Genomic DNA, 12,574 nt, shown 5'->3' on the forward strand with positions numbered 1-12,574 from the left:
TATAGTAAAAATGTTTTGTTTATCTCTCTGTATGGTTGAGTGCAGTATTGCATTGTTGTGTATTGTTTCTCTTACAATAGTATAAATGTTGGTACGGTATCAATGTATGTAACACCTTTATCCTTCTTCAATTTTTTTGTAGTTAGTTTTATGTTACACACTCACTTCCCTGCCCTTAGACTTTCTGTTTGTGTCCGTATTTGGTACCTGAGTAAATTGTCGCAGTAAAGTGTAATGATTATACGCGTCTGTTATTCTTTGTGTGCTCTTTCTTTTTCTTACTTTACGTTTAACGTCGCCTAACACAGTGGGCTGACTATTGCTGTTTGTTTTTGTTTGTTCTTGTAACTCCACTTGATCATCACAATTCATCAAAAAAGAATTGATCAGCTCTGGTCTGCAAAAATCGACACCGGATAGAGCAGGACAGAGAGTTAAGTTTTGATTTTGCTTGGTTTGTTCCATTTTATACACAACATCACAGTAATAACGTTGCATTAGCATTTGTGCTAAAACACAAGTAAAATACTTTACATTTAAAAACAACCGCCTTCCACATTTCCGGATAAACGGTCAATCGTTGGTTCAAAACGTAGTGTTCACGGTTGCCAACGGCGTTACGGTTCAACAGTTTGGCTGAATTATCAACAATTAGTTGCGCACAATGGTAATTGAATATGCAGAAAAAAAACAAAATTTCCCAAAACATTGTCCCTGTGTAAAACTTACACTACCTTGTTCATCGACATGATAATGGGATCAGTGTTGGAGTAATGTGTTAGTCTGCATCATATTTGTGTACCGTCTGTTGCGTTTCGCATTCCTATTTTGTGTGCATTTAACGTATCGTTTTCGTACATGTAAACTAGTATATTCAGTCGTTTGTGTGTTCTGTATTTTGGTTACCTCCTGGCACGTATTCATTATGCTTTCCTGACAGTAGCGTTTCTCTCATCCTTTAGTTTTCATCTTGTTCTGATTAAAGAGATTTGATTCTCTTCCATATTCTGCCAACATCCACAAGCTCCGTGGGTGGCAATGAATTAAATTATTTTTCGTTCTTGCGTTATTATTGTATCGTTTCACATTATACATGACACTATCTACTAATGATATAGTTGTTTTGTTATTTCATACACGCAAACATTTTCTACCACTCAAACACACACTTGTTGTCACACATGGGCGTAGGCTGTCTCATTCATTCACACGCTTCGTCGCTCAGGCCCGTAAATGCCAATCAAGGAAATCGTTTTGTAAAGCTCATTTAAATTTATATGTTCAGTTGATCTTCATGAACACCCTTTCGATAGTAATCCACCACGTTTTGCTAATGCTTATCGTGATGTTAAATTTCTTTCATACTCTTATTGCTTTTCTATGAATTGGATGCCTAATAACGAACCCAAAACAAATCAAGTCTATCAACACTGTCCCAGTATTTGCAAAAAAAGGGATTCCATACATCCCCTGCCTATGCAATAGTCCATGCTAACGCATTATATAAAATAAAGTTCAATTCCCCGAAAACGATGAAATGTTACAACATTTCCTTGTACCTTTCTGCATAATTCTGAACATTGGGCGAGAAAAATTTGCATTAAATATCTCTATTTAAAATGCGTAGAAGTCATTGTTTGTTGTTTCTACGCTCAAATACTCGCCATTATATTAATCATTTTGCCTTGATACGATTATTTATTCCACTCCATGAACTAGAAAACATCGTTGAGAACTAACTACGTCAAATTGCATGGATTTTATTTTATTTCGTTTCGTTTCGAACATTTGCCAAGTAATTTTTTTACTTAAATTACATAGCGTGCTTTTGCAAGTTTTTATGGTTCTACGAAATAAATAAATCAGCCAATTATTTGTCAAGCACCTAATGGTGGTTCATGGTATAAACTTAATTATTTACCAATTGCAAAATCCTTCCGGTAAGCATTGCTCACCACTTGCAAATAATCTCGCTGGGCAGTATCTAAGAATTTATAGCAGGGTGAAATAATTCAAACAATTTAAGTTAATAAAACCCCATCACAATTTACAGTACCATAGAAGGAAACATTCACTAGCCAATTGCACATACACACCATCCACGCACACTCACATCGTCTACCCATTCACACATTTGATTGAGAAGATGATGGGTGTACTGTAGCTTTATTTATTAATCAGTATTGATTAAAGTTACCTCCTCAGGCATACATGGCTGCATACAAAAGTTTAACTTACGCACTCATACATACAATAATAACAGTCACACTCTCTCGCAAAACTCTCGATAGTAAAACATACTAAATATCACGTTCATTCGTTTTCACGATCTCAATGGTTTTTACGTTCCAATATATCGCACGATTATCGCTCTGAAATACACCCAATCCCGTGAACATTCCACTATTGGGATAGCTCTCTTACAATGAATCACCCCAGTTTGCCATTCAAATTTGTTGTTTAGTGTTATCGAAATGCACAGTGGTAAAAGTTTCTCTAACGCATTGTTTGTTTTAATTGAAAAGATTAATTAATAATTTTAATTCAATTTTTTGAATAAAGATAAACCAACACAAGGTAGAAAAAATATCCGAAATATTGATAGAGTATTGCGTGTTATTGTGAAAGTCGGTTACAGTTGCAAGTTTTCGATGCACGATGATGTCCATTAGAATAAACATCAAAATTTCCCAGTTGTTTTGGTAAAGTAATATAACAAATAATGGTTTAATGTGAATACTTCGAGGCTCGACGCAATTAAAATTTGGGGCTATATTGCGAACCCATAATTGAGGGTGCGATTACTAAAAAAAATTCACCAACTGTACATCTGGATTGATTCATAAGTAGATTTAGATTGCTGATCGCTTTGCTAAACACAACGACGCGACATTTTAGATTCCCGATATCAACCATCTTCACACCAACTTATATTTCTTCTACGACTCATCCATTCATTCATACTCAGAAACTCCCGAATCACATACTGTGTACTCATACGCAAGATCAGCAAATGGTACAAACTCATATACCTCACCATCATACCGTAGGAATCGATCATTCGGACCTCACGTTTGCTTCTATCTCAATCAAGACTCTCTTTCCCTCGCTTTTCACGTGTCACACACTCAATCTTATACGCACGCTCATCATACAAACTGTTCCGTACACAGCAGAAATCACACACCATCACTAAACTTGCATGACTTTACCTTTACCTTGCATGACTTTACCGTATTTTTTTTTGTTTTTTTTTCTCGTGTTTTTTCTTGAACTACATACTACGAGTGTAATGGTATCTGATAATTGGTTTTCTCTTTTCCTATAGTGTTGTTACTATGACACACATATAGCTTAGCATTCCGTTTGGAGTTCCAGTTTCCATATACCAACATTTCAACTAAAATGTAAATAATTTTAATAGTTATAAATGAATGATAAATTAATGAAACAAGAGCTTATTCAAAAAAGGGATTAGTCAAACATAGTATGACGTAAGTATGCAGTATCTGTTATCAAACACATCGAAACCCTAAAAATTAAATTGTTCTACGGATAGACTATATCCAATTATTCAACCTCACGGAAAAAGGAACCTTCACGGAGCTTTAGCTATAATAATGCCTGTATAGATGATGGTCAAAGAAAAAAAAAGAAAAAATAACTTATAGAAAACGAAACGGGTGCGTGCCACGGTGAAAGTTGCCTCCCTTTTTAGCTGATATATTCCTCTCGCTCCATTGTTCCTTTTACGATTCCGTCATATAATCCTATCTTTCACTATGGCACACACGTTGTCTTGTGTAACATTTCTTCGCTATACGCCTATACTTTATGTACTACCGTCTCAACCCAACATAGCAGGACCCTACATGATCTCAGATCTGTGTGTGTTGTTCTTGTTGTGTTGTGTGCTGCCGAAAACTTACTTGCCTTATTAAATTTGCAATTATTTTTTCCAACCGATTTTATCCGGTCCGAATTTACTGCAATCAAACTGTTTATGGAAAAAATAACCGTCACTCTTCTATTTATCATCTACATCTCTACATAGGTGCCGTACGAATAAGCTTTAGTTTGTCCTCAATATCCTAAGATCCATAAACTCATAGCGTCCGACAAGTGACAAAGGGTGGATGTGTATTACAGAATCTATGTTTTGTTGCTCGCTAAGCTCTAAAAGTGTTATTGCGTATTTGCTCGCAGCAGACAAGCTCTGCCGGCTGTTTTCCCCAAAACCCTGTCGCTGTTTCTTGTTCAAATCATTTTGCTAATAAAAATTGCCATGCTACTCCATTTGCTGGAAGATCTTAACAACACATCGAGCAAAGTGTGTTTAGCAGGTATTGTGGATTAAGACCGAAATTAGAATTGTGTCTCGGGATCAATATTTGAATGGTTTAATTGTGTTCAATAATAGTAAAATAACAACACATGTTCATTGACGTATTATAACAAATAAAGTTGTGTGGCATGTTTAGTTTGTAAGTGTGTGTTTATATAACTTTCTAATGTTAAATTATCTATTAGAATTCCTGCACTAAGAGGTATCTAAAATTTGTAATGTTTTTCTCCCATTATAGAATAAAGGACTTACTTGTTGTGTTCGAAAGCAGCCGGCGTACGCTATTGTGGATGAAATTGATGTTTAATCCGATGGAAACATGATGACGGGGGTATCAATAATAGTGAAGTTTGCTCCAATCACTTCAGAAGATACGCCTTGCCCTGGCCAGCAGAATGTGCACGCGTCTAGGCGAAATAATGCAGCTTTACTCCAACGGGAATCATGAAATTGAATTTCCAGTTCTCTTATCGCCATTAAAAAGGATGTGGAGGATGAATTCATGGCGTATCGCAATGTCCTTCATTCAGTTGTGTCCTCCTTCATAGCGCATCAGATCAGACGACGCACATCAATCAAGTTGAATAATAAACGATAATTAACATCCAACTTTGATTTTTTTATGTTCAGGAAGGAAATAAGAGTGCTGGTGACGGTAGTAAAAGTATTTACAGGATGCAAGCGAGTACATTTAAGTTGCTGGAACGGTGGTCGTAGGTGTAGTGCCGCTACTGTTGGCGTAGTTAATTGTGTTGCCATTAATGCTGAGTCCGAATCTGCAATGAGCGACGAGAATCAATTTACGGATTGGTTGGGGTTGCAACACGAGCAACGGCCGAGGCAATAAAGCAGGAAAATTACAGTACCCACACATACACCAGAGCGGCAACACACACATAAATGAATGCTCGATGCGTATGTAATGTATGAAAATGATTTGTTAATACGGATAAATTACAGCACCCAGCATGCCATTTGAACATGCTTTTGACATGTTCATGACATTTTGTAGCAATTTTCCCGGCTTATCAAACATCAAAAAACCGAAGAAAAATTTTATCGATGTGTATATAGCATAGCACCTCCCAAATTCTATTTTCCAACTCCCCACAATGAAAAGAACTTGTATGAAAACTATTACCCAAACAATAACAAAAAGATAAGTAATCAAGCCTGGTGCATGATAAGCGATAAGAAAAAAGGACGAAATTTAAAAATTAATTTCTATTCTTTCACACAAACGTTAGTACAAATAACAATCACGATAATAACCATTCAAAAACAACGAGCTGAAAATTTTCACAACTGGTTCACGACCACGTATGAAAACGATAGGTATTAGAAACAAACAAATACATAAATAAAACAACAGAAGCACATTGAAACAAAAAGCGATAACCTTATTTATGATGAAAGAATAAAAAAAAAAGCAATAAAATCCTTAATGAAGTGTATAAGTAAAGTATTGGAACATTCGCTGATTTTGGTCCTCACCTTGCTAATTATTTCTAATGTGATCCGTATGGACCGGATCGAAGAGACTTCCATGATCGATGAAGTGACTATGCCGTCAGTATTAAAACTCAATCGATCAATACACATTTATATCTTGTAAAAAAAATGTATACATAACATCCTGGCACGATAGAGACTACTTTCTTCGCACCTGAACGAAGCAAAAGGATGTACTTTTGGCATCCGCATCGAAATGGCATCACATATTATCTGGAACATCTGTATTACTATTTCCTGTGGAAAATAGTGTGTGAAGTGGAGGAAAACAATCGTATATCAGGGTGTGATTTACGAATTCATGGAACAATGGGAAACTTGATTCTTCTAGCTTATCTGCGGAATTTGACCGTATAGAAAAATGAAACTAACGAAAAATGTATGACAACTGTGCTGAGTGTGGTGCTATATAGAAATTGTTCAGAAAAAAATGTAATTTTCATGCTTTTCTTGCCTTCGACGATCGTGGATCGTGCGGCAGACATTGGCCAACGTCGAATCACTTACCAACTCGTGTTCACGGGTAGATTCTTCAACCGCTTGATCTCCTTTAGTGCCCATGTTGCAAGTGTTTTCGTCCGTGCTGTGCGTGAGTTTTTGCCATCATTCAACAGCTCCGTAATGCTTGAATCTTCCACAAACTGTAACATCATCGGTCCGAACGCTCCACACATATCACCGATGAGTCCTGCTGCGATCGCAATGTTACCATCCGATAGTTCCGAGTCCTTTGCGATCGAGATAATGTAGCTGATAATGAACGGAACATTGGGCAGAAGTGCGGTAACATCTTCCAGCGGTGTTTTATCGGATCCTTTGAGCCCCTGTACAATACCAGTATAAGCCTCCAGCACACTCTCGCGCAGTTCATTCAAATAGTCGATCATGTCGTAATCGTGCTGGTCGATTTGCACCTGTGTAGCGGCTCCTAACATCGGCAGCACAACATTCAGATACTTCTTAAAGTCCGGCCCGATACCTAGCGCCATGTCGCCGAAGACGGTTAATATTTGTGGTTTCACGCTCCGGTGCAGATTCGGATTACTAAGATTTTCGAGCAACAGCGTCATGATGTCGTCACAGTAGGGCAGAATCTTACTCTTCAAGCCACGGCAAATATCACCGGCGAGACCAACTGCCGTACAGCACACCTGATACTCTTGATGGCTTTTCAAACCCATGTACAGATACTCCTTGAATGCATCCATATACTTGATAAAGTCCTCGCCGAGCAGATCGACTAACGTAGAAACAGCCATCAACGCATCTTCCTGAACTCCACATACTTTGCCGGAGCTAGAACTGAACATCGTTAGTAAAGCCACCATGATGGCGTCCGAAATTTGCGGTGCGTCCTTGGCGTCTACCTTGCGCAAAACCGACTGGAGCGAAGCACACAGCAACGACTGCAGATCATTGAACTGATGCCGGTCGCTGTGCGAAGAAATGCGTGATTCCATCTGCAACACATGGTTTATGCGCTCCAGGATCACCATCGTAGTACGCTGCACCGATACGTAACAATCAAGAGGCGAATTTTTGACCATCTCCATCAATGCTTCGTAGGCAGATGAGCGAAGATTGCCTTGACCACCGTCTGGTCGATCGGTTGCTTCGAGCAAGCTGGTAATGATGAAGTCGAAGTACTTAGACAGACAGTAGGTCTGCGGTGGATCATCGTCGATGTTGACCGCCTCATAAGCCGCATCCGACAGACCAGTGAACGCCCAGCAGACATTTGTTGCCACACGAGGTTCGGCCTTGAGTCCATCCAGCAGAGCCTTCAGTAGTGGCTCAAGATACATCTCTTTGATCGCCACTTCCGGGATAACCTCACAGATGCGTCCGAATGTCCAGGCGCATGTGTCACGCACAATTACACTTTCGTCGTACATTAGCTCAATAAGCGTTGGCATCGCTTGTTCCAACATTGGTTTCAAACGGTCTGTCTCCAGGGCACTCAATATCGAACCGAACACCATCACGGCCGCATCCCGGAACCGCCAGTTGGTCGATTTTATATTTGCGTTCACGAATGGCAACACATGTGGAACAATCTCTTCGCCGCAGCACGTAGCGAGCAGCATCAGACACACGCCCGCCGATTTAGCCGGGTTCCAATCGTCCTCATCGTCGAACTCTTCTTGATGCGTCAGTTTCTCCATCAGTACCGGTACAAGATACTGTAGGGCACCTCGGGCGTAGTACTTCGAGACGCGATTCGGCAAACGACCAGTTTCAGCCGCCTCCTGCGCCTCTATCGCAAGATCGATTTCCTCGTCACTGACATTGGACCAAAACTCAATGCCCTGTAGTGCGATCTGTTCGTTATCTGACTTCATCGCCTCGAGCGTGATCGGGAAGAGGGCCTGTGCCATATACGCCTCCATGTGTTGGTAGTAAAGTGTCAGAATACGCACCAGACACTGGAGGGCAGCCACACATATCTGCGTATCGGTCGATTGCGTTGCCTCACACACCACCTCCATGATATAGTTGCGCTCAGCCGTCTCCTCGAAGTTTGCCTTGGTGAATTCAAGCGAGTTATGCAACGCATTTGTTGCCGCCAGCCGCACATGGTTGGATGGTTCCGACTTGCGCATACCGTGTATGATCGCGGTAAGGATCTGATTTGACTGGTTCTCCAAAATTTCCGAGTTGATGTCCTGACAAATGTATCCAATCGCTTCCAACGTTGATTCACGCAGCGCTTCTGTCGACTTTTCGTTCACGACATTGTCTACGAGCTTTTGCATGAGATCGGGCCACTGGTGTACTGGTAGATCGGCGACCGCAACGTACGCAACGCACTGCGCTGCTGACGATGGTCGGGATTCTTCTGTTCCGAGAGTTCCAAGGATCTGTCAATAGTTAATATGGTTTAGAAATATTCGCAGATTAGTAGAGGAAGTATATCATTCAAAAACTAAAGGATGATTTTACATTTTTTCTTATGTACTCCTTCACATCCTCCGGAAATGATCTCCATCGCTCCTGATACTGTTGCTTGTTCGCTTGGTCTTTGCTAGTCAGGTGATTCTTTAGTTGCAAACCGGCCGCCATACGAGCGACCGTTGAGTTGCCCGGATACACCAGCACATCAGAAAGTGCTCGCAGGAAGTCTGGTAAGTTTGTGGAAGCCGCCTGTTCCAGGAAGTTTTTCGCCGCGAGCAGTTCATCTCGATCTATAATGATGAAAGACAAGCGGAGGACGTCAATTGAGGATCACAAACAGATAAAAATAAAAAACTTTAATAAAATTTACAGTTTGACCCCAACTGATGCTTTTTTCGATTGCCTTAATTTCAATTTGTGTACCTTTGTGAGAACCTGTTCTTTGGAATCATTGCTTCAATGGTTTAATGCTATACACACATGATTTGCGAAATGTAGCTCACTTCAACAAGCCTACAATGGCTAGCGCAATTTTTTTTTCGTGCATAAAAAAGAAGAAAGGGAACGCCATTGCATTTCGTCACACATTCGCAGTCCATATTTTGCAGGTTATGTTGGCGCCTTCATACGCTCTCTGTATCGCTGTCATTCTTTCTCTTGTGCTCCCCTTCTTTTCCATTACTCTCTCACCCTTTCTATCCCCTGCTACTTCCTCGTACTGCCGCTAGGCGGTGCACAAAACGGCACAGACGCACATACACGCATGCACATAACGCAGAACACGCGAGAGCACACACAGCCATACCAACGAACACTCATCAGACCCAAAAGAAGGCTGTTCGGATCAGAGACAACCTCCTCGCAATCGCTCAACTCGTCGACCAACTCGCTGTAACAAGAAGGTCTGACAAAGAAGCGAAAAAGAAAAGTAAATTCAAGGTAACTGTGTTCCGAAGCGCGGTGCAAACGGAAATCATGCTAGCTTCCGTCGGAATCAAACAAGCAAGCCAACCGACCAATTCCGGGGACCCGCTTTCGGACACCTTTTTTCTAGAACCATCCTTCCAGCAAAGGCTGTGGATCACATAATTCCTCTACACATTTCCTCTCTTACGTACCCCGGGAGTTGCAAGTTCTTTTTTTTGCATCCCATCGACATATCCCTCCCGGTGGATTGGTTTGTTCGGACTTACCTGGTGAGACGGTTTTCTCAAGGATTTGCACTATATGCATCATTGGTGAATCGGGTGGATGTGGACGGTTTTCTGTAGTTTAGCCGACTAACAACCACTGTTCGTGCCCTCCGAATCAAATAAGGGTGATGTGATTTACTTAGGATGCTTTTTTTCGCTTTCAGCACGGGGGCGATTCACGCGCTCGACGCACAAACACACAAACGCAACCACACACGAAAGAACAAACGCAAATTGATGCACACACACACGCGCGGTTGGAATTCCGTCACACGTTCAACGCCTGGACCTGATTACCGATGATCCGTGGATAAATTAAAAGACAACAGAACGCACAAATGATTCCTGTCTTGATTTACACACAGGAGCACTTGGTTTTTTTCCGGATAAGCTACTCGATGCTTGCTTGTTTCGTCTTTTTTCCTACCTCACAATCGCTCTCTCACACACTGCAAGCCCAACTTTTCACAGAAAGCGCTAAAAATTGACAGACGCGTATGGCGTAGTCGATTCCCTTGTCCTAACATCTGTATTCCGGCGTATGACGTCACCGTTTCGTTTGCAGTCCAATAGTTATCTCTCGCTCTATTTCGTATCAAAATAGCATGGGTGCTGGACTGCGGATTTGAAAGAGTATCCTGATTTGTAGCTTTTCGCACAAAAAAAGGCATTCAAAGCAGTTCTGGCATGTGTTATTATAGTATTTTCTATATTTATGGGCTTATCGGCTAACATACATAAATTTAATTTAAAAAATCACAAATGTATGAAGGAAGGAAGGAATTAAATGTATGATTGGAAGCAACCCTGCCATATACAGTCTGTCAACAAAACAAAAGTCAGCAACCGTTAATTTGAAAGTGCAAGATTTAAATTTAACGGTGTATTGTATATTTTACAATTGGTTTGCTCTTATAAGTACCGCTTTCTATCGTATCTTCAACCTCAAAAGGTCCGTAAAATGTTTAGCATTCTTTTATTGCAGTAAAACTTAATATAAATTCATTGACTGCTGAAATGCCAAAGAAATACAGTTGATACCCGAGAAACGCGGATAATGCGTTCCAGATAAATCCGCGTATCTCGAGTTTCCTCTAAAACATCATTTATTAAGAGATCGAATACTTATTTCCATGTTACGAAGCACATTCAAAATTGATATTTATACGTTTATTTCAAGAATGTGTTTATTACAATAAATTGTGATGAAAATTAATTTGTATAATGATGAAACTTAGTGAAGTCGCGAACCGCGTAACTCGGGAATTTACTGTATACCTGTCTAGCGAATGCTTAGTAAATATTGTTTCATTTTACCTTCATCTAAATTATCTACAATTGTTATATTACCATTCCCTTCGTTCATATGGTCTAAAACCAATTGACCGCGGGTTAGTCGGCCGTTAAGCTCTACGTCACCGGTGTATCTTTTGCTTTCAACGATCAGATGAGGATGCACCAAAATCATCGATACCAGCAAATCGCAAGGCATCCAGAGGCGGTCCTTTTCGGGCAACTTTTCCAACGCTACCCTCTCCACTTGGTTAAGTATATTGAAAATGGTCTTGTTGCTGCTGCCCAGTACATCCATGCGCCATTCCAAGCTTGTTAGAAGGTTAGACCGGAGAGCAGTTTCCCATGGTACAACAACAATGGGACCATTGTAGGCGTTGAAGGTTATGCTGGCCGATTCGGGATCGTTGTAGAAGTTAAATTCAGCAGCACTCTCCGTGTTACCGACGCCGTGACGATTTCCTCCCATCATGTAGATGGCCTTCAGAAGCGTACGTACATCGGGGTATACTTTTAAAAGGAGCGCTAGATCGGTCACAGGGCCTAGATTTACAAAGATTATTTCGTTAGGATGCTGCAAAGAGTGAAATGTTTGAATAGGGAAATAGTTAATTACGTAAGGCAGTTTTTACCTGTACTATCAACCTGTACAGCTCGTGTAATGCATGTTTTCCCTCCTGCAATGGAATACGCGACGGTTCACGATCAAATACGACATCCGAAAACCCGTCAGCACCAAAGAACATATCATCAGAATTTATTGATGGTTCCGGTAGTAGTATTCGTTCATTTGACCCAATGTATACTGGCACATCCGTACGCTCGACTGCGTCTAGCACCCGGAGCACGTTAGTGGCCACATTTGTAACGTTGGTATTGCCTTTCGTACAGCAGATGGCAAGTATGTCCACTTCCTGCTTAGCTTCCAGAAGGTAGTACAACGCCCAAGCGTCATCTGCTCCAGCGTCTGTGCTTATCACCACTTTAGTTCGTTCTTTAAGAGATAAAGATGAATAAATTGATTCTGAAGCGACGTATGTAATGATTATCGTTTCTTACCAACACTGTTCACATGGCCAATTAGTGCGCAGAGTAGAGATAGCAACTTTATGAAATTCAAAATATCCATTCTTCACTCGCGGAAAACTAGATCGAAAGTTTCACTTGTGATGAAATCGTTATACAAAGGTCCTCCAAGCTGCTGTCAGTTCCGCTAATGAAACGCAACAACAAAACACAAACAATCTCGCATTCACAATTGCAAAAAGCGAAGAAATCCCCTTTCATGTGGAATGAATCAATTATTTGAATGAGGAGAGAGGGATGTTACACGCTC

General features: G+C 40.6%; 2 protein-coding genes across 2 annotated transcripts; both read right to left on the reverse strand.

Annotated features, from left to right (window-relative positions):
• Nucleotides 1-5,036: 5,036 nt before the first annotated feature.
• LOC128715731 (importin subunit beta) lies at nucleotides 5,037-9,988 on the reverse strand. The gene is made up of 4 exons (XM_053810643.1): nucleotides 9,946-9,988; nucleotides 8,801-9,042; nucleotides 6,365-8,718; nucleotides 5,037-5,109 (listed from the first exon to the last, which is right to left on the reverse strand). The coding sequence occupies exons 1-4, from the start codon at nucleotides 9,986-9,988 to the stop codon at nucleotides 5,037-5,039; spliced, it is 2,712 nt and encodes a 903-aa protein (XP_053666618.1).
• A 1,239-nt stretch (nucleotides 9,989-11,227) lies between these two features.
• On the reverse strand, nucleotides 11,228-12,367 carry LOC128715734 (uncharacterized). The gene is made up of 3 exons (XM_053810646.1): nucleotides 12,298-12,367; nucleotides 11,871-12,232; nucleotides 11,228-11,812 (listed from the first exon to the last, which is right to left on the reverse strand). Exons 1-3 carry the CDS (start codon nucleotides 12,365-12,367, stop codon nucleotides 11,228-11,230), a joined length of 1,017 nt encoding a protein of 338 aa, XP_053666621.1.
• Nucleotides 12,368-12,574: the final 207 nt, after the last annotated feature.

The sequence above is a fragment of the Anopheles marshallii genome, chromosome 3 (assembly GCF_943734725.1).
Source record: "Anopheles marshallii chromosome 3, idAnoMarsDA_429_01, whole genome shotgun sequence".
NCBI lineage: Eukaryota > Metazoa > Arthropoda > Insecta > Diptera > Culicidae > Anopheles > Anopheles marshallii.

Bases quoted from the DNA above. Each gene is read 5' to 3' on its own strand.
- LOC128715734 (XM_053810646.1), bottom strand. From the start codon at position 12,367: ATGGATATTTTGAATTTCATAAAGTTGCTATCTCTACTCTGCGCACTA. The intron at 12,233-12,297 runs GTAAGAAACGAT...TATCTCTTAAAG, and splicing joins TGGCCATGTGAACAGTGTTG to AACGAACTAAAGTGGTGATA. The intron at 11,813-11,870 runs GTAAAAACTGCC...CACTCTTTGCAG, and splicing joins TGTACAGGTTGATAGTACAG to CATCCTAACGAAATAATCTT.
- LOC128715731 (XM_053810643.1), bottom strand. From the start codon at position 9,988: ATGATGCATATAGTGCAAATCCTTGAGAAAACCGTCTCACCAG. The intron at 9,043-9,945 runs GTAAGTCCGAAC...TCATCATTATAG, and splicing joins TGAGAAAACCGTCTCACCAG to ATCGAGATGAACTGCTCGCG. The intron at 5,110-6,364 runs GTAAGTGATTCG...ATTCGGACTCAG, and splicing joins CTACCCGTGAACACGAGTTG to CATTAATGGCAACACAATTA.